Source organism: Aphelocoma coerulescens, chromosome 7, assembly GCF_041296385.1.
Source record: "Aphelocoma coerulescens isolate FSJ_1873_10779 chromosome 7, UR_Acoe_1.0, whole genome shotgun sequence".
Classification (NCBI taxonomy): Eukaryota; Metazoa; Chordata; class Aves; order Passeriformes; family Corvidae; genus Aphelocoma; species Aphelocoma coerulescens.
This window is the reverse complement of record NC_091021.1, coordinates 30102477-30127437: the sequence shown is the minus strand read 5'-3', so window position 1 is coordinate 30127437 and position 24961 is coordinate 30102477. Positions and strand designations below refer to the sequence as shown.

General features: G+C 41.0%; 1 protein-coding gene across 17 annotated transcripts in view; it reads right to left on the bottom strand.

The window, feature by feature from the left end:
* Positions 1–24961, bottom strand: part of KALRN (kalirin RhoGEF kinase) — a 503525-nt gene that overhangs the window by 209123 nt on the left and 269441 nt on the right. For all 17 annotated transcript variants that reach the window (XR_011152025.1, XM_069021109.1, XM_069021107.1 and 14 more), the window contains one exon: positions 11174–11296. Coding sequence is in view for 16 of the 17 variants with exons in the window: in XM_069021109.1 (XP_068877210.1) it covers positions 11174–11296 (123 nt within the window). In the remaining variant the exon portion in view is untranslated. The remainder of the gene's footprint in view (positions 1–11173; positions 11297–24961) is intronic.

Genomic DNA, 24961 nt, shown 5'->3' with positions numbered 1-24961 from the left:
TTTCTCTGACATTTGAACTGTCTGTAAGGCTTACCCATCAAATTAGTTCTTCAGAGGTGCCACCAAAGCAGGATGGACTAACGGCTTTGTCTTCCCCAAAACTTCAAAAGATTAAAATCTCCTGTAACACCTAGGGAGATGTATTGCATACTTACACTGAGGAAAAATGGAAGGAGGTTTCACTACCCTGGAAGTAACAGAACATTTTATTTATTTTATACCAGACTTTAGAAAAGTTCCAGACAGGAACTAACATTTTTCATGTTGGCCAGAAAGCACTCATATGGGGTCCATTTTAAAAATGTGTTCTACTGTGTGAATGAAATTCAATTCAGCTTATCCATAAGCACAACAAAGATTTAGAAAAATATCACGGTTTTATTTCTGGCTCTTATTAGGGGGCCACACATGATCTGAGATAAATATATCTTAATAATGACTTACAGTGAGAGATCTGGTACAGAGGCATTCCCACCAGAAATTTTCATGCTATAAAACATACTGATTCTTGGCAAGTGGTAGATCTCCGTGAATATCAGAGGCATATGAGATACTGCCTCTATAGTCAAGATCCGCCATATCCTGATGGCTTTCTACTGTAGTCTTTATTGAGTGTTTCTGAGTCCTTCCTTCTCCCTATCCAATCCCCTTCAAAAATCCCAAATCAACCCCCAAAGGATAAGACTGGCCATGATACGAGACAAAAGCAAAGATCAGAGAAATTCTCTTTGAGTTGTCTTTTGATCTCTCTCTGCCTGCTGTCCCTGTGCCAAACCCCAAACAGTAGGATCTGGGCACCTACCCCCACCCTGGAGACATGTCCAGCAGGTCCAAACTGCAAGTCACTCTCCTCCCAGCATTCTCATCCAAAATCTCCTTTTTGCACATCCCGATGCTAGCACACAAATCAGATTCGCGTCTGTGCTCTGAAAAATCTCTTTTTTTTCTGTCCCACATTTACCTGCGCCTGCCTATAAAAAAAACTAAATTTGCAATGGTTAAATGACCCACTGACCCAATTCCCCATCCCAAGGAGGAGCACACTCAGAAGAGATGACTGGCATTTCAGCATGGCTGCACAGCCCTGGCTGTGCTGTGGGGCTGCTTCTCTCCCGTTTGGTTTTCAGTGCATGACAGAGGAGTGGAGCCTGAGCAGTGCCCATCACTCAGTGTGCACTGAGGAACTGTGCTGTGGCACAGATGAAACTGTGAATCCTTTGGGAAAGGGCCTGGAACTGGCAGGAGCAGCTTTCCACCCCGAGTCAGAAAATGTTACCTTTTTCCAAAGGAGGAGAGTTATAAATCCATTCCTGGCTGGGTAACATTTGTCTGAGCCACTTTGGTGGTGGGAACAAACACCTATCTCTGATTTTCAAGAGGTTTCAATTAGGTCTATTTTGAGCCTAAAACAAACCAAAGAAGACAACAGAAAGTAACACTGAGATTGTACCAGACCCTTCTCCCCCACCGTGGAGCACTGCAGGTTTCCAGTCCTTCCTGCACTTAACTTTGATGTGTGGGCATTGACAAATCCAAGCTCTGGTTTGTCAATATAAATCCTGGCCACTGGCAAAACAACCAGGGGCCAGAGGCCAAACACCAGTGGTGTCAGCCATCTCTCCTCTCCAGACAGAGACATCCTTCATTCTACCCAACAGTGCACTCGCTTCAGCTGACACATTTAATGTGAAGGCTGCACTGCCCATTCCCTGATATTAACGAGTCACAACCACCCTTTTATGCTGCGTGCTTCTGAACTGAGCCTTAACTTTACTCCAGAGGAGGCAACAGCAGGCTTGGCTCTCTGCTTGCTGCAAAGCTGTGGATCTCACCAGTGTGACAAAGACTCACCTTCGCTGCACAGAAAAAAACCAGCACTGACAAAATCTCATGCATTGGACAAAACACCCTAATAAAAATGAGAGTCATGTGTTAATAGGAGCTGGTGCTATTGTTCTGGAGCACGCAGCGGTTTCTGTTGTATCAGCTGCATACTAAAACAGGCAGTCATGCTAAACTAACACATGTGCACACGCTCACTGACAGTTCAGAGACATCTCCTGTCTCAGTTCCTGACTTCTTGCAAATTCTGTAATTTCCTTCTCCCCAAACAAGCTTCATTTTAAATGTAGAGGCATGACAAGGATGATTCTGCCTGCTTTCCTCATGTCAATCTTCGAATTTCTCTCCCTAGCTCAGCAAAGGAGGAGAAGGCTCTGTATGTGGTGGTGCTCTGAACCAGACACTAAACAAAGGTGCCTAAATGCCTTGAACCAGAAGCCATTTCCATAGTGACACAAAACAGTGCTTCCTCGGGACTTGGTTACGCAAAACCAGACCTCACAGACCACATGGAGGGCAATATTAGTGGCTGGGCTACAAGTACTGAATCAACAAGTGAATTATTTATACACACATTAAGATTTCTGTCCTTATTCACACATGTGTAATTCCAAAAGAACTGTGTAAATCCACTGAGGTTTCCCTATCTTATAGAGGGGAAATTGAGATCTGAACACTATTCCAGGAAAATAAAATTTAAAAATAGGTTTATATGCAATAAAATGCTGGTTGAATATTTCAATTTATGTATAACCAGTATAAAGGCTCTGCAATAGTCTCGTAATGCAAGTGTAGTTTTTAGACAATTCAAACACCTGATGTGGGACTAAGAGAACATCCTTCATCTGGACAATCAGGGATCCATGACTGGGAAAGAAGAGAGGGACAGTCACACTACCAAGCAGCTTCTCTGCAGTGCAAAGCCATCAAACTAGATTCTCCACTCTTCAGAACAAGTTAATTATAAGCAATTTGTCTGAAATTGGAACGTGATTTTGTTCTAAATCTTGTGCAGCAGAGTGATCAATGGAACTCGGTCTATTTCCAGAAAATTTGCACAATGATAACAAATACTTAAAATCTGTCCTTGAAAATTATTTTGCTCTGTTACTGCATACAAATCTCTGATATTGGCTTAATCTACATTAAATTTCCTTTCCACCAGTGCCTGCAAAGCAGCATACTTTTGACTGGCAGCAATGTCATAACCAGTTGCTGTGGCTCATGTTGTGCTGTTCTCCTAAAGCCATCACTGGCTGGCCCAGAGGCAGCAGCACAGCCTGGGGCAGGTCCTTCAACTGCACTAGAACAGAATCACAAACTGAAAATGCTGATACGATTCACAGTGTCACTCTTTTCCCCTGGAGCCTCCCTGTTATCAATAGCTACAAGAAATTGAAGCATACCAGTCCACCATCATTACAAATGAGACTTGGACATTGCTACAATTAATCTTCTGGAATCGATAAGGTACAGTTTGATAACCCACTGACCTGCCAATAAGAAGAGCACAAAGAAAAATGACCAGAAAGTTTTAAAAGCCTTTAGATGATGATGGTTTTCATCAACACAGACAGGTCAGTCAGAACAGCAGCAGTCCTTTTAAGTGGGTATATTTCACAGAAACTGTTAGAGGTAAATACCTTTTGTTTCAGCTCTAGGTTTATTCAGTTGATACATCAGTATCATAATGGATATATTTTTAGTACTCAGTTTATATAACATATCAGTGCTATAATTTTCCAGTGTTCTCTTTAAGAAGTTTTGGGCCTTGAAGAAACAAATTCCAGGATTTATCTTCTTTAGGAAACATTGGCTGTCTTTTCTGATTCAAAAAGAAATCAGTTCAAAATCTCAGAATTCACCACACAATAGAAATTCTATTTTCCAGAACCTCCAGAATTAAATATATATATTTCTTAAATAGCTTCATTGTCTCCCTTTCTGCCATGGAAAGAGCATTATGCATTTATAGGAAATTAAAGGAGCATATTTTAAAGACACAAAAATAAACCTACCCAAATAAACCAGTGATAGGAAGCTAGATCCTGGCAATTGTGAAAAAATGCACTGTGTTGCCAAGACTTGAGATTTTATGGGAGTATTTAGATTGTGAATCATGCTGCAGGAGGTTTAATGAAAAGATCCAGCTGTCAAGTGCTTTTGGAAGAGAAGAAATAGGAAAGAAAATCACCTTAAGCTGGAGGAGAAATACACTGAAATGCAAACTCAAAGACATGGCATAATAGACACAGCTCTTCATACGACTGCCAGGAAGATCTCTGTGCCATTATAGAGCCTGTCTAAAACAGGTTCTCCACTACCACTAGATCATGGAGTACCACTGGCCACCAATTCAATTCCATTGTTTCCAGAATATTTGCCAGGCTGCTGCTACCAGAGTCTCCATGGGAATTATATCCATAATGTGCTCTGAAGAGTCCTTCCTTCACACTTCCTCAGGGAAAACACGTCTCACATGCCCTGCTTCTGACTTAGTCCCCAAAGCATCACATCCGACCCAGGCAATCTGCCCAGCCCTTCCCAGCCTTTTTGGTTCCCGGTTCAGGCTGTGCAGAACCATTTTGGTATCTCTGCTCTTGCAATGCAGATACGCCCTGAGGCACCCAGAGGCTTCTAGACTTCATGCACAGAGTTTTAATACAGCTCCCATGATAAACTATCCAGCCCCCAGGTATTCTGTTAGAAGGTTTTGGATCCAGCAGTCCCTAGATAACCTTCACAGACAGCCCATGTATTGGCAATTCCACTGATTTCTGCTGGCTGTGACTGCCAGATGCAGCCTGATGCCAGCCAGGAGGAGAAACCAAGAGTTCTGGAGCTCCTGCACCGTGGACAAAGGCCTGTGTAATCTTCTGCCAGTGGGCATTTTTTCCTCTTTGTGTAGAAGTGAATACATTTACATAAATGAAGTGAACAGGAAAAAGCAGATTATAGCTTCAGAACTTGCTAATGGCCACGTAAAGGATGATGAAAATAAGAGTAGATCTGATTTTTTGCTGTCTGTCTCATGCTTTTGTTATTTTAAAAAAGATTTGGCATTACTGAAAGTACAGTTATTTTTGCCAACTTTGAGCATATTTCTTAACAGGTTTAATTGTCTGCTTTCTCCCTGTTTTGGGTTAAGATTTCATCCTACATAAGATTTTAGTCACTCAGTCCAAAGGGAAAAATCCAGTACACCCTGCAATCTATTCTTTTCAACAACCAGACAGGTCACAAAACTGTAAAAAGTAAAACAAAATAATAGTTAAAAAACCCACCTTGGGACAATGCTTCCTAAGTGCTCATTATCAACATGGACTCTTAATTTATTCCTAGCTGTTTTACATCAGTACTGAACTTCATGCCAAACTTTAGAACAACGACATCCAATAGAGCTGGAATTTGTATGGGAAAGCACTAGGTTTTTATCCTGAAGGCCAAAGAAGTAGCTGTTTGCAATTCAGCTTTGGCCTGACTATTCCATTACCACACTTAGTTTTAAAGCAGTTCAAATAAAACTGTGTAGGACTGAGAGGTCACACAACACCATTTTTACCTGTAAAATTTCTTACTGGATCCTCTGGACATTTCACATGACAAACAATCATATTTTTTCAACATATTTGCACCTAAAGTTCTTTTTATCTGCGAGGGCTTTTCGAAAACTCTGAACTGACAGTATTTTAGGAACAGCAGAACGGAGGAAGGGAATACTCTAGAAAGGAATAGTGGAGAACAAATTGCTTCTTAGATGAAGAATATCACCTCAGCCTTGATTTCTTATAGCTGATACAGGCCCTTGGCTTGCAAGGTCTCTGCTGAAAGCCTTCACTTGCAGAAAAAACATTTAGCTCCCTGAGATGAATAAAAAGGAAGAGCTGAGTCTTAAAGGAACTGTGCATATACACATAAGGGTAACTTTGATGATACAAAGCCAGTGTTCAGGTGTTTAAGCATCATATTCCAAAGCTGTCTTGGAGGAAGGCAAGCACAGATACCCAAGAACAGGAAAACTGAATGGCTTCCCAAATGCCAGAGTGCAAAGTCCAGCATTTTTTTCACATTTTGTCTGGCTCTTCTTCTTTGTAATAATTCAAGAACAGTCCACTACATTGCACTTATACCTTGGCAGAATGAATCCCCTAAAGCTTTAAAAGTCAGGAATAGAAGATCCAGCCATGTACCTAGATCAAAACTGTTTTAGACACAAGGCCTGAACCAAGAGCTGCTGCACTGGACAAACCCCACGAACTCTGATGGCCACACAGCCTCCAGTCACTCTTCTTACTGTGTTTGATAAGAAAGGACAGCCTTCTTATTTTGAGCCAAGGCTGTTAAGAACATGTGCTTTGTTGCAATATTTCACCTTATAAACATCAGTGCCTTTGGATTACCATGAAAAATACACCAACTGTTGCATGTAAACACACACACAGGTACTGAATGCAAACCCAGTTGTAGCTGTGAGCTGAATGTGGCCCAAGAGCCTTGAGAAAACCTCCAAAGATCTGAGGGCAGCTTATCCCATAAACACAGATGACAAGCACCACCTTGACTTGAACCATGGACAGCCCAGCTCTGCATTCAAAAAAAATGAAATATTAGGGGGGTTGTTTTTCTGGGTGACCTTGAACAACGTGGGTTTTGGCAGGGGTGGGAGAACACCATGGGACAGGGAGCGAGCCAGCTTCCACTTCTGCTTCATTTCACTGCGAGACAATGTTTGGTTAGTTTGGATGAGAAACATCGGCTCTGTTTCCCATTAGGGCTCAAGGCTCTCCAGCGCATTGCGAGTGCCATCTGCAGGTGGAAATCCGCACCGGTTCGCCGGCCAAAAGGCGGATAAACCTGAACGGCTGAGGGAAAAGCTCGTAGAGGCAGAAAGGCGACAGAAATGCTCGTTTCAGACCATTCACGAAACCACTCAGACCTGCGGCAGCAGAATGCAAGGGATTGTCAGAGCAGCTTCCCAGTACCTTTCCTAATTCGGCAGCAGCACAAAGGCAGCAATGCTCTTTGTGAGCAGAGGATGCTGAGAAGGCCACCTTAACCTCTGATTGCTGGGAATGCCACAAGAGAGGAAAATGATCTGTGACCCTCTCTTCATATACAGAGAACAACACATGCAGTTCAGCTAGGTAGTATTGAAGTGTTGGGAGACTTTTCCAACTGGAAGGCATGCCCTTTTCAGGATAAAAGCCCTGAAAATAAGGAAAAGTTAGAGAGCCTAAAATAAAATTGTCTTTTGATTTACAACCGTAACCGGCCGAACTACAGTTATCTGATTTGCAAAAAATAACTCCAGCCAAGCAAAGAGGCCATCATTGGAACACTGTAGCTACATCCACAGTGATATTCCTTTGGTGATGTCTTGATAATGCCAGGCTACTAAATTTCAGGGCACAGCAGGCACTGTGCTGTGCCGAGGTTGGCACTTTCCCAGCGGCAGCCCGTGAACACTATTAGCACCGACTGAGAAACAGTTGCAGGTATATACAAGACAACAACCTCCCTCCCAGGAGCTCAGGCTTTTTAATCCAAATTCAAACATTTGCCATCTGCGTGCTCCGTGTAGTATAAATACAGTCAGAAAAATTGCCAGAGCTTTGTCTAAACAGCAGTTATGAGAGAAAGAGACCCCAAATAACATTTCCTACTGCCCACAACACAGCGCTGTAAAATCACTGACATTTTTCCAAGCACAGCTGCATGCAGGAATGGGATCTATCTGGGCCATGCCTGATTGAATCATTACATCCAGATTTATCAATCTGCAGTTTCTAATCAGACTTAGAGGGAGCACGTTCCACCTCTCAATCTAGTGCCTTGGCAGGTCAGTCAATCAGAGCATTTCTCAGCACAGCAACGCCAGACACAAGACTCTGGTAAACATGCAGTAAAGCAAAACTAGGAATGTTTTGCCCCCTGTTAAAAATGTCAAGAAGACTCCTGAAAATTGCTTCTAGTCTGACCTTTGCAAATGCCCTCCTGAAACAGCAAGAGATAAGAACAAATATATCAGAGCCAAAGAGAGCGTATTTTTGAGAATAAATTTATATTATATGGCAGGCTAAGCATTCTTATCAGAGAACTGGCAATAGAAAATATTATGGCTTATATTGTCAAGCTCACCAGGTGTGTCAGGTGAAGACTTTTTATATTATTTAAGAAAAATAAACATAATTCTTTTTATTGCCAGTAAAGCTACTAATTAACATCCTGATGAGGGGAATGGGCAAACTCAATAGTTTGTTTAGGATGATGGCATATCTGCTTTATTACATGATTATATTGGGAAAAAGTCCTGCCCGTTATCCACCCTAGCCATGGCAAAGATGTTTGCTAGCCTGAGAAAAATAACAAATATTTAAACTTAGAATTAATTTCCAACCAACTCTAAAGTGTTAAGCATCAAGAAGGGAAATAGGAAGAATAAAAATTGATCATAATCAGAGTAGAAAGGAGATTTATTCCCCAACTGCAAAATCAACCCCACTAGAAGCTTCTGCAATAGAATTCCAGGCATGATAAATTTATGGCCTCTCCTCTTACCCTCACTTTTACTCTGTCCAAAGCAAAGAGTATTGTATTCTGAAGTCCTTGACCTCAGATAAAGCCTGAGATTCCTTTCACTTCCCCTCACTGTGTGTCCCCATGTCCATTTGCCAGCACCACATTCCACTGTCACACTGCAGACAGGCCTCATAAATTAGCAATAATATTCTCATGTGAATGCACCAGAGGAAGCTATTCCTGTCAAAGCTGTTGGGGAGGAACCAGGTTCAATTTGTGTCAATTATTTGGAATTAGGAGGCATCATAAACTTCATATTCACAGCAGTCCAGGCAGAGCAATGAGATGCTCATTGATTCTACTCATCTGTAAAGGAATCAGATTCAGAGGAACCCAAGAGGTTCTATAACCATGTAAATGACACTTCTTTCTTTCCTCTGCATCCCCCTTTGAAACACCCACCTTCATCTGAACACCTGTGGTCACCCAGTGAACAGAATTCATTTCCTCTGAATTTAGCCTTGTGAAGTGAAAGGAAATGTGAAGTTATTCACAGAGAGATGTGCTGAAACGGTATAGAAGGAGACCTAACAGGGAGGTTAGAAAAGTCTTCAGCAAAGTAATTCTATTTTGACTTACCCTAGTACCTACACATGCAAACTGCACACTGGAAGGTTCCTCAGCCCTGATGAGGGGATGTATCTCCAAATTACATCAGCCAGGGGAGCAGTGGCCAAATGAGCTGTTGTTTCCATGTGCAGACAGTTACATGGCTGGCTCTCCTCTCTACTGTCAGGACCGTGTTATTTTTCTGTCTCTTCTCACCTGTTCATAATTTGTTTCCTACATCTCTAGTTAAGTCATACTCAGAGAGGAGGTAGAAAAAAATGCTAACTGTGACCCAGAAAATGTGAGATGGAATGGGAATTATGAAGATAATGTATCAGAAGTGAGCGATTTAGAAAATATTAATGACACAAAGGACATGAAATCACCTTGTTTCAGCTCCTGTATATTACATGATCCTAATCTTCATTTGCTAGCCCAGTATAGCATCCAATCACAGCTGACTCAAGCACTCATTCTGGAGAGGCCCCTAATATTGATTTTAGGATGAAAACTAACCCTATCATGTGCTTTTGCATGAGGCCTTACAGAACCACAGTTTTCAACCTCCAGCCTAAAATCCATTTTAAGAATTTTGCAGAAATTTGAACTTTTAGAAATTCAAGCCTATTACCAGAAAGCTTAAATCTACAGGTGATCCCATGAAATTTTAGAAACCCACCAATACAGAACTGCTGCTTTCAGGCTGTGTGATTTGTCAATGGTATGTAAGGATTTCCCATCACGGCTGAAAGGTAACACTGAAATTCATTAGCAAGCCAAGCAATGGGATACTCCATCAAGAACTGAACATCTAATGAAAAGAAGAATGTTGGTAATCTAAATCTCCAACAGCATAGATAGGAAAATATTTTCAAGGGATTGGTGAATAAAAACATATTAGCAGAATTCAATATGTTGAATATGGTTAAGAGGCACATAGGACAAGACGTGCCAACATTCTACAGGTATTTCAGCGTTGTTAATTCATCACATTTCCTGGGATTTATCTCCTTAAGAGAGATAAATAAGACTACGGGGATATAAACAAGGGAATAATAATAAAAAAGAGATTGAGAGAAATAGAAATTCACTATGAGGGAGAGGAGAAAAAAAATCTCGTTGGTAGCTGCCATCAGGCAGTGAAATATTTTCCCTGAGGAAACAGTAAAAGAGGTACATCCCTGTTACTGGAAATATCTTAAACTAAACTAGGCCAGCACATGGGAAAGGTTTTGCAGAAAACCAAAACTAAAATATAATAAATTTTCATCTTATGCCACAGTGAGACATTTGAGCAATAACCTGCCCTGTGTGCATCAGGAAGACAAAGCATTTGATACATTTTGCTTTACATAGATCAATCAGGAATTTATCCAAAATACCCAAAGGAGAAGTACTGTTACAGATTATCAGTTACAGATAGAAGATGTTTCAAATCTACCCCAAAAGAGTGTAATACAGTCTGGCAGCGAGAGCTGAGACTGGATAATTTCTGACCATGGATACTTAGGGTGGAAAAAAAAGGCACTACTCAATCCATGGAATAACTTAGCAGAGGTCCTCTTTCTTTTAATTTCTATAAATAAGGACAGGATGTATGTTTAAACATCTACTATGACTCTACTTTGAGGAAAATTTGTAAGATTTTGGCTTCGTACCAAATTCCTGGAAAAATCTTGCTTACAGTGTTCTATGAGGAAAATTAATAACAATAACAATGTCTAGCTGTAATGATTGCCTCTCATTCCAAAACAAAAAATCCCTTCCACATAATGCACTGAAGGATGGGAAGGGTACTAGTCCTTACTGCAAACACTCTCTGATGTTTCCCCTGCTTCCCACCTTATGCTCAAGGCCCTCAGTTTCCACTGTAGGAGTTAACAATTGATTTTTTCATCACTCTCACTCATAACCATTCTCCTCTATGTCCCAACAGTTTGTGCTACTTTCCTGTAACCTGCTTGTAATTCCTCATGGGCTTTGAGACCTTTCATCGACCCAGTGTGGTGATTTTCTGATTGCAAGTCCTGCCACTATCCTGCTCTGCAGTGTTCATGCTGACTTCCAGACCTCGGTGACTGAATCCTGGGCAGCTCCAAATGACTGAGGAGAGCAGCATGACCCAAAACAGCGATACCTTTTTCTAAATATGCAAAAGGAGTAACAAAAATCAAGCCAGACAGCAGAAGTCTCTGACTCTTACCTGTGCTACCTCTTCAAAATCATCATGTCTTTTCTGCAGCGCACGTGCTCTGTGTAGAGACTTCCCCACTCCTGTGTGTTTGCTCAGAAAGGCTTCCCCATGATTTTCAATCCAGTCCAGTACCTGCCAGAAAAGAAGAACATCCAGTTACCTCTCCTGTCTCAGCAGCACAGAGAAATCCTGTGAAGGTGAGGATGGAACAGCTCCAGAGGAATGCTTTGTGCTTGCTGTGGCTGAACACAAGCAGCTCTGTCAAAGTCCATTCTAACTGGAGAGAAGATAAATGCTCATGGATGGTATTTCTAAATTAGGTTTATTGAATTTTTGCTATTCAATTTATTTTGAAGTGTAGCTTAGTTATTTGAGCCTGGCAGATATTAAATATTTACTTTCACATAGATGACTTTTGGGGAAAGACAATCAGAAATCTGGAGTCTTTTACAGGAAGTACCCTCTGATGAGCTTGTGTAAACTGCAAAACAGCAACAGCTGATTTCACACCTCAGTGCGAGAGGGAGTCCAAAAGCATGGTGGAAGGATCAATTAAAATCTATTTTATGTGGACAGAAAGCATTATCAGAGTTACTGGAATGAAAAGGCTGAGAAACCTTCACTGCAGGCCATTAAATATTGACAATGTGAACCCTCCAAGCACTCCAGGTTCTTGAGTCCCAAGTGTTAACTGATCCTTATGGAAAAGTAGGATGACTAATCTGATATTCTGAGAGTTACAGAGGATTCTCTTTTAAAAGTATGTTATTTCTATGAGCACCATCCACGTGGAGTTTCTCCTCACGGTAACACGGGCACTAAAATATAGATCAAATCTGTCTGGAGTCTACTACAAGCTGGAAAAAAACCCCAAACTTGACAATATTAGGTTGGGAAATTTCAGGATGAGATTGATACTCTTTGTTCTTCTCTTTCCCAACACACAAAAGCTAAGGGAATACAGAGTACATGAGCAGCACTGGTATTTCTGTAACTGGTGGGACTTCCTTCAGCAAGGAGCCCTGCACTCGCAGCGAGTTCTGGATCCCCACTGCGGCCAATGCTGGTGGGCAGGGAAACAACAGCTGGAACTTCTGTCACTCTGAAGGGACAAGACACTGCAAGCAGACCCAGGATAGTGACAGTATCAGAGATATTATTGATTATGCCTAGAAACCTACCACTGGCGACATGGAAGATGTGATCATTTATTTATTTATTTATTTATTATTTCAGGCAAGTAAAACTATTTCATGGTTTGAATCTAAGCCACCTGGGCTCTGAGCTTTTTTTTGTAATGTAGATCCCAGGCATATTTTATAGGAAGTCCTAAGTACAAACAAACCTTTATACACATATATTTATGTTCCAACTCTATTTCTTTACAAAGAAAAGCAATTTTTAAATTAATATTTTGTGCTTACAACTTATTTTTCATCCACAGCGTACAAGTAATTTCACAAAATGGGGTATCAAAGCACTTCATGTCCTGAAGGGAGAACACATATTTGGCACAAGTGACACTGTGGGGATGAGGAAGCAGGACCAGAAGTGTTGGCAGTTCAGTCATCACTTCCTGCTTCCATTTCTCTGACCAGCTTGTCTCCCATTTGCTCTGCACAAAGAATCCCAAATATATTTCTTCAAATTGCTTGAAATCCATGTCCCAACTGGTCTGCTAAGAGTTTTTCTGTGATATATTTTTGACCAGGAATGACTATATGACTTACAAGAACAATTATTGGGGGCCAATCTCCAAGCATTTGTGTTATTAACAGTCTGCAAATAATCCCATTAACAACCTCTTTCCTCTCGTCAGTTTTCAACATATCTATTAAAAATGGAAGCAGAGCCAAATTCAAGTTTAGAAAAAATCTCATCTAATATTCTTTTTCAAATGGCAAATGGCTTTACTTTAAACAATGTTTCATATTAAATTAGTATGCAGTATGTGCTTTTTATTTATTAATAATTGATAGCCACTTACTGTAACTCTATAGAAAACTATTCCAATAACTTTTTCATGCTTATAGCATTGAAGTAGTAATTAGAGGATAACTTGCTGAACAGCACTTTCTGCCCTTGGAAACCCATGTTAACATGTCTTATCACTCCAGTCATCAATGGATTTGTTTTCACAATCATTCTGTGAAATACATAAATGCTATAATTTCATTTTGCATAGAAGAGAAGAAAATAAAAACATTACATATATACATTACATTTATTATATAAAAAGACTAAGTGAATTCCTGAGGTGTCTCAGGAAGCTGGCAAAAGACAGGATGTTAGGATGAGGCTCTGATAACCCAATAGCCATAATTAACAAAAGAATCCTCAGCATTTACTAAGGTGCTAATAAAGATAGTATGTTTTTCCTTATATAAAGCACTTGGATCACAATAATCTGCACACACAGACAAATGTCACATTTTTGTTTCATAAAAGACACAGAAAGTTGGCACTTAAAAAAGCTGAGATATGGAACAACTGATGTATGGAATAACTGAGTGAATAAAACTACAGCAAGAACATAAATCTGTGTGGAGACACAGCACTTATTCCCCAGTGCAAACAATGAGAAGTGTTAAGCAGTCAGTCTGTGGCAAATGCAGGAACAACTCTGAAAAGTCCCATCAAACCTGAAATCACCAGCACTTGTAAACATGTCTACATGTCACCAGACATGTAAACATGTCTACATGTCAGCATATTTGGAGAAATTCTTCCCTACCCCAAAGAAAGGAAATGTCTTTAGAACTAGAATAAGTGTGTAATAATTCAAGATAAACATTTAACATTGTAATTGAGAGCACAGACTGTATAACTTGCTCCACTGCCAAAAATTAACATCCTGAGATACAGGTAGACATTGAAGCTACAGTGACTTAGTTCAAATAATTTTATTATCCCTTAAAAACTTAAGCAGCTTGAAGATGCCATTAAAAATGCAGTTAAGAGTGTTTTCCAAATTAAATCTTCAGATTTCCTAATTGTGCTTTATTGCCAAGCTGCATTTTATTCTAGCTAGGAAATGGCTGTAATTCATGAGTTCTTTGGAATTAAAATACTGTGCTACAGACAGATCCATCATCTGAGGTGTTTCTTGAAGCATAAAATGTATTTTGTAACTCCAGTATATGCCAGCTCTCTAGGGTGCATTTACTCCTGTGCTTGCACTGGTTTGAAAGGTGCTTGAGAAAGGCCCTCGTGCTCTGCAGCTCCTGCACAGTAAAGCCTGACCCTGCCTGACCCTGCAGCTGAATTTCAGGCCAACCACTGCAGTGTGGACACACTCCCCATGCAGGCAGCCTTGTCCAGTCCAGGCTGCTGTCCATTACATAGTCCTGCATTAATGAAAACACGGCTGAGTTCAGACTTCAAGACATCTCCAAGAATGGGTGCAGCCATCCCTGGAATCACCTAGGAAGCATCATAACTCACAGACAGCTGCTGAAAGGATTGGAGGATAACAGTCTTGGTGTTTTACCTTCACCAGTGGCAAATTCCCATCCCACACCTTACTGACCCAGTCACTACTGTCAAGTTCATTGGGGTAGCTGTTTCTCCTGTTCCTCTGCTAAAAATGTGTTAAAATCTCTTTTTAAAAAAAAATTCACTTCACTAGTTTAAGTTCAAAAATGATAGAAGCATTATTTTCTATTATGATGTGCATCTCCTGCCTCCTTATCTCCTCAGGGCCACATTTACACACCCAACAAAATACGCAGCAAACCCAGGTCACTGAGAAAATGAAATAAAACTCAGTACAGCTACAGCAGGCTGACTGTGCCAGCTATTACAGTCATTATATGGCTGGATAAACACAAGATTCAAAATGCTGCCTGGAGGAAGAATAGCCCTAACTGTCCCTGTAGAATGATCTGTGTAACTGCTGAAATAATAGTAGTGGCGATTCAGGTTTCATCTGAGCACAGCATTGGGAAGCAGGGGCTTTGAAAAGAGCCACTTCCAGAGCCCTCTCCACACTCCTTTTTGCTGAGGATCGAAGTCCTGCCTACAGGAAATTTACGACCCACAGCACAACTAAACTGGCAAAACAAATCCTGCCCAGGTGAGGTCAGGGAAAAATGTACTTGAGAGTCCACTTGCAGGGAACGCTGATAGTTTGTATGGGATACCGTAGGAAAACATGGGAAGAAAGAGATGGAAGAATGGCTTTAGAGGAAAAAGGTTGAAGAAGCAATCAGGCAATAATTTAGCAAAGTTCTGGGATGATAATTGCTCTTCCTCTAGGCTAATTTGTATGATGGGAATATGGCAAGATGATTGCATGAGTTCAGTTAAGGTCAAGTTATTTAAAAACTTTAAAAAAAGTTAATTTGATTTTTAAATAATAAGAAAAAGCAATGGGGCTCTATTTCAAAAGGGCAGACAGACATTTCAATGTAGCACTTTGAAGTCTCTTTCTGTAGGTATCTTTCCTAATCAGGAAATGTGAAAACTAAAAAACATCTCTTAACTTTATCCAATTTAAATCAAAATCTCCTTGGGAACCAATTCCTTCCTTGCAAGTTCTCATGATCTGCACCCATTTTACATGAATACAAAATGTCAAAGGAGTAGTAAATCCATTACTTTAAGGAACTATATCTGCTGTTGAAGTCAGTTGAAAGACTTCTGTATTTTCACATCTTTTAAACTACATTTCTTTTAGCAGAAATAAATGAAGATGAAATGAAGATGACTTGGGTAAGAACCACAGAATCATTTAAGCCAGAAAAGAACTTTAAGATCAGACTCTAACCAATAACCCAGCAGTGTCAAGCCCACCACTAAACCAGGTCCCTAAGATTGAGCATGTCTTTTAAATGCCTCCAGGGGCGGTGTCTCCACACTTTCCCAGGCAGCCGGAGCACTGAGGGTTGCTCAAACACAGCCATCCCTGACCCCTGCCCTCATGCAACAGGAAGAGATGAGAAGTGTGAGCTGGTGATTAAGATGCAGCGTGTTGTACCAGCAGTGACAGAGCACCCTGACTTCTGCATTTGACCCAGGCCATGTCGAACAGTTCCACTGCTCCTGAGTGAGGTGGCCCACTGAAGTGCCTTGGCCAAGGGAAGCATTAATCTTTGTTACCCTAAGACTCACTGTTGTTGCCACAGTGACTCTAAAAACTAGGTTACTCTGAAAACTGAAAATAAATGATACCATTTTACACTTCAGCAGTTAAGAGTCAGATCTTGAACCCAAAACAGTACAAACCTGGTATAACCCAAAGGGGTTAGTTTAACTCTTTGGTAATAGAGCTGTAATAAATTCCAGAGCTATCCCACCTAATTTATTCAGCTTTAAATGAGGCCCCATTTCAAATAGGTGCATAAGCATTGCCTAACTTTAAACACGTGGATAATGCCTCTAAAATCTTGTAGTGAGTGAGAGGAAGCCAAGCAGTGTCAGGCTGTTCCTATGAGCACTTTCCTTCTTGCTCTTGAGACACTATGGGCTAACTAAACTCTGGTGTGATACCAGGAATTCATATGGCACTTCAAAACTCACAAGAATCAAACCTTATCTTTACTTCTTCTGTAGCTGCTATTAGGAATGCTCTCTAACTCCAAGGCCCTGCATGTCTGAAACTTCTATTCCAGAATTTCTGCCTTTACCAAGCCTGCTTTTTGTAACCAAGAAATGCAGTTAAAAGCTTCGTATTTCAGATAAAACTTTACATCCAAAGCTTATTGTAAACGTTTTGTTCCATTGCACAGCAACAAAATCCAATCTTTTCTGTCAAAGCCCTTCAAAATTGTACAAGCCTAGTTAGTAATACTTACTGGATGTACTAGATTTTGCAAATACAAGACAGAATCTCTTGGCAGAAGATGCTTCATTTTCTTCTAGCAGAACTAGAAGCTACACATCATATATGCATTTATGAACAACACAGTTCAAAGAAGATGTGCTCTCAGGTTACCTACAAACCCCTCCTTTATTGGGAGGCAAAAGGGCGTTTAAGAGATACTTTGCACATTTGCCAGGGAGACCACTGACTATGAGCAAAGGCAGCAGCCAGTGTGGGATTGTCAGTTTCTATCCACTGGCATCCCACCTAGTGGATAATGCTGTTCTGTGCAGGATGGCACGGCCAGCCCAACCCCTGGCCTGCTACCAGGCCCTCCAGGAGAAACTGGTGTCAGCAACAGCACCAGGGAAGACAGAACAAACACTGAGAATCAGAAGAAAAACAAAATAAAAAATCCCCCCAAACCCACAACAACTCAAGGAGACTTAAGAAATACTAATCCTCTGTAATGAATAAAATGCACACAAAGTCTGATTTAAATCAGTTTCTTTTTGTATTCCAAATCATTGCTGAAAATAGATTTCTTTTCCCTATTATCCCTGGCCTTGTCACAGCAGGGTAATGTCAAGTAAAGGTCTAGCTGAGAAAATACACTGAAATACAAAGGAACTTATCCTCTGGCTTTTCCTGCTATTATTAATGGTTTATAATAGAACCCAAAACAAAAGTCAGTCATTCTCATCTGTGGATTTTACCTCCTAATAAAAACTGATCTCCCTTTTTCACTTCTTTCTTCATTATAAATTTATGTTGGTGGCACAATAAAATATTGTTACAAAATATTTTAAAGATGGGGATCACACCTCATGTTTTAACCAGAAACATCAACTTTGGCTCCCATAAAATCATTTTTATTTCCAGAGGCATCTATATCTGACTTTGAAACTCAGATCTTGTTTCCTACAAAAACCACAGCGAAGTTTCAACTGCCTTCAACAAACGTGGATCAAAGACCTAATGTTTGTCAAGTTAAGAGGCAGGACCTAGTTGTGCATCCAGCAGGATCTGAGTCTCTGGACACATATCTCAACACCATGTTCTACTTCCCATGTAGCAACCTGTGAACATGTGTAGTTCATAGGACAGCATGTCCCAAGCTGCACAGGTTGATGCAGGTAACTGCAGTCCCCATGGACAGGTAGAGCCCTGCTGGTGCAGCTCAGCAGCAGCAGGAGGGAGCAGGGCCTTACTCTGTTCCCTGCCTTTGATCAAATATGTCATATCATGAAAAGTTTTCAGAAATAAGCAAAAAGCAACAAGGATTTCATATAAAAAATAGACTGGAATGGGAATTATTTGGTTCAGCGCCCAGTACTGCAGTTCAGCAAATGACTCAACGTCCCTGCCTCCATTCACTTTCCTAAAATGACATTAATCATATTTACAGTTGAAAAAAGCAAGGCTGACAGAGAAAGTGGAAAGAAAGCTGCCTTCCACTTTAAGTTTCTGCAGCCTCTAGCAATATGTGGCTCCAAATTTGGTTGGGGATTCTAGGAACCTTTTCCACTGAAGGAACATAGTGAAATATAAATAATAAGCAACGTGATAGCAGCTGTACAAAAGGGAATAGGCAATCCATTGAAAGGCAGGGCTTTAAAACCAGGTGTAAGCTGCTCCAAAACCACTCTGGTACAAATATCTCATTGCAGAGCGTGTACCTATAAATCCCGAAATACCAGAGCTTGATCTGACCATGCAGGAATGACTAATTCATCTTCAGAAAATAATATAGCCAGCCTACCAAGTTCTCGTCTTTAATTCAGCTCAGACATACTTCTTTCAAACTGTCTTGAGACATGGTGTATCCCACTATCACCAGCCAAGCAATCTGAGGTTTCAGAGGGGTTTTTTGGGTATGTTTGTCTGTTTGTTTAAGGTGGAATTGAGTGAACAGAGCTACACTCATTAACATAGTCTGAAGACTGGACAAGAATGATGAATTTTGACACTTCTTCAGTAGTTTCTCAAGGAAGAGCTCTCTTGAAACACTGGAACAGACAGTTTTCCCTGAAGTCAGTCAAAAATTTTTGACCACCATTTTGCCTTTCCTTTTCACCACAACTCCTCTGTGTGGTATGTGTGGACTCAGCTGTGCCTGGGTCTATTTCAAAAGCCAGAGAACTAATGCAGCTGCTATTAAGTAGGAGTTTTTAATCACTCCCTGCTTTTGCTCTCTAATTGTAACTATTCCAAATACCGCCACATAATTAAAGAGGTCTTTTCAAAAGAAAAAGCATACAGTCCCATTTAGCCTTGGAGGGAAAAACAACCTTACAGACCTATCAGTATTTTGCTTCATACTGCAACTAAATTAACGAGGGGAATTAAATGCACAGCCAATTAAAACATTTTTTTAAAATTTCCTTTATTCCCTTGTCTACATTCAACCAAAAAAAGAAGTCCCTGTGAAGTCAGATTGTAGGTGTTTTTATGAGCTTCCTGGACATTACGTGAAAGTTTCACCTCTGCACAATTTCTCATTTCAACATCAAAAATCCAACCTCTGTAGTTTAAAGCCCCACTAGTTTGTCAAAACAGAACATCCATGTTCTGTTCTCTGCAGTGGGGGCAGTCTTGCAAAGCACAGCCGACACTGCTGAACACATCTGAGTAAATTATACAACTACTGAGACATGTGGGTCCAGAGGAGTGTCAGGAAAGTCCTAAATGCAAAAATACATGTATATAGTTTTATTCACACTTCTCACTGCTTCTAGCACCCACAGATATCCTACAAGCCCATCTGGAAACAGGTCTGTGGGAGTTTATCCAGAGAAGACAGTCCTTGCAGCAGGATCTTTGTTCATCGACAGCTTCTGCAGTTGAAAACACTACAGAATAACAACTCCCCCAGCAACCCCCTTCTTAGAAGTTTCTATTGCAAAAATATGCAAACTGGTTGTGAAAAGGCTGCAAAGTTAACAGGATGACTAAGTGAAGACAGCCTAAATATCTCCCATAGCAATGGACTGCACACCAACAAGACTGTTCACAACTTTTCTAGCAGAGGCTCAAGAGTTCATGGTGACTTGCTGCAGCACTGCTCTGCCATCTCCCACCCACCTGCAAGAACTTCCCTATTATTGTAGACCTACAGACCCAAGCAATAGTCACAATTACTCATCTGCTCCCAGATATGCCACCCTCCATGGGCAACATGGCTGCTCCCCTTATGTGATGATGAGGGACACACTCCCCCCCCAGAGCTGCTCCACCTAAACTCCTTACCTTTTCACAGGCTTATATGGCAAAAATAACCTTGTGTCTGCTTTCTGCAGATGGCTTTTATGTACTTGCACAGTTCCTCACATCTACAAAAGTATCATCACAATTTGAAACTGATAGAGTTTGGAGAAGAGTGAGAATACATCTTCTGGCCCCATCCACCTTCTTGTAAAGAAAAGAGTTGGTCCCAGCTCTAGTAATTAGCAAAATGTAGGATTTAGTTATGTGTCTCTTGGAAACAGCACGTTCAGTTCCGGGCTCTGGCAGAGCTGACTGGGTGTGGACTGGGCATTCTGAGAGCAGGACTTGTCCCTTTCCTCTGGGCATTGCCTGAGGTCACGCAGCCCCAGCCTGCTCCTTCACTAAATGCCATCATCTGGGATGTGAGCTCCCCAAAAGGGAGTGGGAATATACACCACATGCCTCTCGTACCCTGAGAAGGAACTTCTTCAAACTTAACATTGCCTTCCTTTGGTAAAGTTCACATTCATCAAATGTATCCCACTTATCTTTCATTTTCTCGATTAAATATTTTACTTCATAAAATTTGGCAACTGCCTCTCTGAAAACATTCCAAGTAAGAGAACAATAGACAGACAAATGAAGAACTAATGTTTCTTCCTTAATGCCTGGATTGTTACTAATGTTCCCAGAATGTTGTTTTTAAGGAAATCAAGAAAAGAAAAAACATATCTTCAAGTTAAAAACCTTGTTGTAGTCTTTAAATGCTGAACTTCTTTTAGACAAAATTTCAAAGCTGAGTGTAGGTGGAGAAGCTATAAATAACCACATTTGTGCATGTTCCTCCTGTACAAGACACAGAAAATGTGCTCTGCATCAGCATGGAAAGATGCTGCTGTGCTCTGCATGGAGTTCCTCCAGGCTGACAGGTAGATTATTTCTTTTGCAGTTAAGCTGCTGGGTTGCTGTTTGTGAGTCTTTTCTGCAGCTCTCAGGAATCATACCTGGCACTTAGCTGCAGGGTGATGAATTAGCAATACAATTAATCAAGTCTGTCAGACTGTGACCAATGGTAATATTCAGAAATACAGTAATATTTTCTTACTTAGGCCATATAGAGACTTTTGGTTGTTGCTGTCCATAGCACTAGTCAGAACAGGGATTTTGCTCCTTCTGAGACGAAGACATTTTCCCCAGGTGTCCCTTTCTTGTCCCATATTTGTCCTTTCACATCATTTTTCCAGATGCAACTGCTGGGTCAGACATGGCTGTGGCCAGCTCTACTCTAGGTCTGGCTCCCCCTATCTGGGCTGTTTGCTTGGACATAATCAGAGTTTTCTGAAAGAATGTCCCAGGTCTCTCACAGCTCAAGAGGATGGGAAGAACGTTGTCCCAGGCAGAGTAAGCCCTGAACTAAAGGCAACCTGAAAAGCTCTTGATTTTTGCTGAAGCAAATCTCCATTTTATTTTCCTCTATGGTTGTTTCCACCACTTTAGCTTATGCTTTGAAATTCCCAGGAAGAGGAAACACCTGAGCATGCTCAATATCTGGCCCAGTTTCTTCCCCACATGCATTTACATAGGGAATCTCTACAGCTCTTTAGAACCAACAGGTAAAACTATATCCTAATTATTTGAAACCTCTTTAACAATGCTCAGATTCTGCTGTGACCATGTGCACTTGAGATTTTATTAATTCCTCAAATTATTTAGCATCTTGTGTTTCTTCCTACCTCTAGTAACTCCCTGTTTTGCTTCTCTAGCACGACACCAGCAGAAAAAAAGCATTTGCAGACCTGATAGAAAGTGGAGACACACACAGGACTCAGCTGATTTAGATTTCTAAGATCTTGACCTCCAAGTTGTTGCTACCAATGACAGCTATCATCATAGCTAATGTTCATGTTTGTGAACACAGCAGCACAGTGCTGGTTTTCCACGTTTTAGAGGAAAAACTTTCCGATAGAGAAGTTTGTGCATTTTGCAGTGGGGCCTTTCATGGCTTGTGAAGTATTTTCCTCACATTTGTTGGCTTCATTTTTTTTTTTTCCTTAGTGGGAGTGCCCAAAACGTAGAAGAAAGAAATATGTAGAAATATAGCAGGAGGGAAAAGAAGAGCTACATGAGCTCTTTAGAAAAGTACATTATTCTCAAATGTGTAAATAGAGCAATTGATTTTAACTCCGACAATGACAGATGTGCCTATGGTTTTCAAGAGGAGAAGCAAAGCAAAACTAAAAGAGGGTGGATAAAGGTTCAGAAAAAAACACAACTGCTCTTCACAGTTCCAACACTGATTTGCTTTATGGTCCCTTTCAGAGCCTCAGTTTGTAAAACAAGGAAAGAAATTCTCTGTCAGATAATGTCAGACTAGGAAAACAGTATAATTACTGCTATCATAAAATGTACATTTTGATAGCATCAACCCACTGAAACCTGCTACTAGTTTAAACAAGATATTTAAAGGTAAGTAACAATTAGAAACGACCGATAAAGCAAGGATGAGTTTTGCAACAGAGCGTCTTTAATGCAAGTGCTGTTCTCTAGGCCCTAGATAGGCACTCAGGCACTCCCCACTGTGTTTGAGTTGCCTACTTCACCACAGAGGAAACTGCTGATTGACCAGGATATTAAAGCACTGCTTTGGGTTACTGTGGGGCGATGATGATTTAATCATCCAAGTTTAACAAGGCTTACAATCACAGCACACAGCAGAGACAGGTTTAGCAAGAGAACAAATCCCAGCTGGGTCAAACAGGTCTTGGTACAGTCTTGTGACAGTAACAGAAAAACTCACCAGGATGGCAAAGCACTGCAGCCGTCTTAAACATCCCTGCCAGGAACAGAGCCCTTTGGGGCTGAGCATCCTGCCAACAGCTAGGAAAACACAACCTTTCTCCATGGGGCTCTGACCTGATTAGAAACTAGAGGCAAAATATGAGAGTGTGAACCATGTGGGGAAGAAGCAGGAGAGCAGAAGTGGAGAAGTAGGAGAACAGGGATGAAAGAAGTCCCTGAATGTTTTAAGTGGCTATTCTTCATCAGGGACTTTTCTATGATCTCTTTTCTTTTAAATAAATATCCAGGTGCCTCACAACATTTTATCTCCAAGTTTATATGTGCCAGGCTGTGTGCAGGGAGAAAGGAGTGCAGTACAAGGCTATGTCTGACCTCCTGGCAGTGCTGACACTGGGTCTTGCCCAGCGATTCAAACCTGCACCACAGCTTTTCTCTTGCTGTAAGGCAACTGCAGCATCTCTTCTGCTGGTGCTTCCTGTCTGCCAGTCACTGTTCAGGCAAACCAGCTGTGCTCAACATACGTGTCCAGGGCAGAGAAATCACAGCTCAGTACTGCAGGGAAGTAGGGAAAGGGCCAAGTTGCTGTGGTGTGTGAGAAGCTTTACCTGTAGCACACAGACCCCTGCTGAGCTGGATACTCCCTGTGCCAGACAAGCAGGGCTGAAACAAAAAGGCTGGAATGTTTACATCCTTGTGTAATCTACTGCTGATTCTTCCACATGCCAAAGCAGAGGAGGATCCTTTTCTGAGAGCTTCAAAGGGTGAAAGGCCAGTGACCTTACAGATGCACCAAAGGAGGCCATGGATAATGAGGAGCTGTTTGTAAATGGATAGTGAGCCCAGACTCCCATGGCAGACAGGTAATGCAAAAATAGACTAGAATATATGGGCAAGCAGGATCAGACTTACAAAAACCTTTTTCAGCAAAGAATAACTTTGACCTGTTCAGGGAAAAGAGGAGACACTTAAAATGATTCCAGGAGTGAGAGTCATGGGCAGAATGAAGGGCAGAAGTGGATGGGGACTTTCCCTATGAGCACCTTTTTAAAGAATGGCTCAATTTTCCCCAAACTTAAATTGTATGTGAAAAACTGCTTTCTTTCTTGTTTTTCTTCTAGCTTGATGGCTCCAGGGCTACAGCATCCCCTCATCCTGAACTTCCTTCTCTTGTTGTTTCCTAAAACCTTGTGGACTTTGAAAACCTGAGGAGGTAAGCAAGCAGAAACCATATCCAAAATATATTTTGCTTGTTTAAAGTTACTTTTTGTTGGAGGGACAGGGAAAATAAAAATACAAAAAAAGTTTCATTTTGTGGTTTCCCTCCCCCACAACTTTTCCTCCTTGTTTGGGAAGGGAACCATCTGAAGGTCAGAATGTTTTATATGTTGCTGAAGCCAAAAATAAAAGTAATTTTCTCCATCCCTCAACACACGTTCCATCTAAAAAAATCCAAAAGGCAGGAAAAAAAAAAAGTCAACAACTTTGAAAACAAAGGGAGTGGAAAGGTGAAAGACCAATGGATAGACCTGAAATGTGTTTGGTTTGCATGTTTTCACATTTGAAAGACATTTTGTTAAAAGGGAACCATAGCGTAACATAAAAGAAGTTTATAGCTGTAACAGTATACAGGAGTTGGAGCCAAGCAGCTCTGCCTAAATGTGCCTGAAGGGTTACCCCAGCCTAGGCAATAGCTTCCAGAACTACGATCCAGGTTACAACTTTTAAAACAAGCAAAAAGCTTTGTGTAAGTCTTCCCTGTGAGGAATATGAAACAAAAGAAGTTGCCTAAAAGTCTCCTGTGAGCTAAAACTCTGCTTTTAGTCCAGAATAGTGCACAACCTCTCTTCCAAGGACCGAAATACCAGAACTCTTCAGTCTAGCTGGTTTGCTAAGACAGCTACCAGAACCAGGCACAGCCCACAGGAGATGCTAACAGAGCAAGGAGCTGCTGCAGAGCACAGGCAGGGAAAGTAGTTTGTGGCATGGAG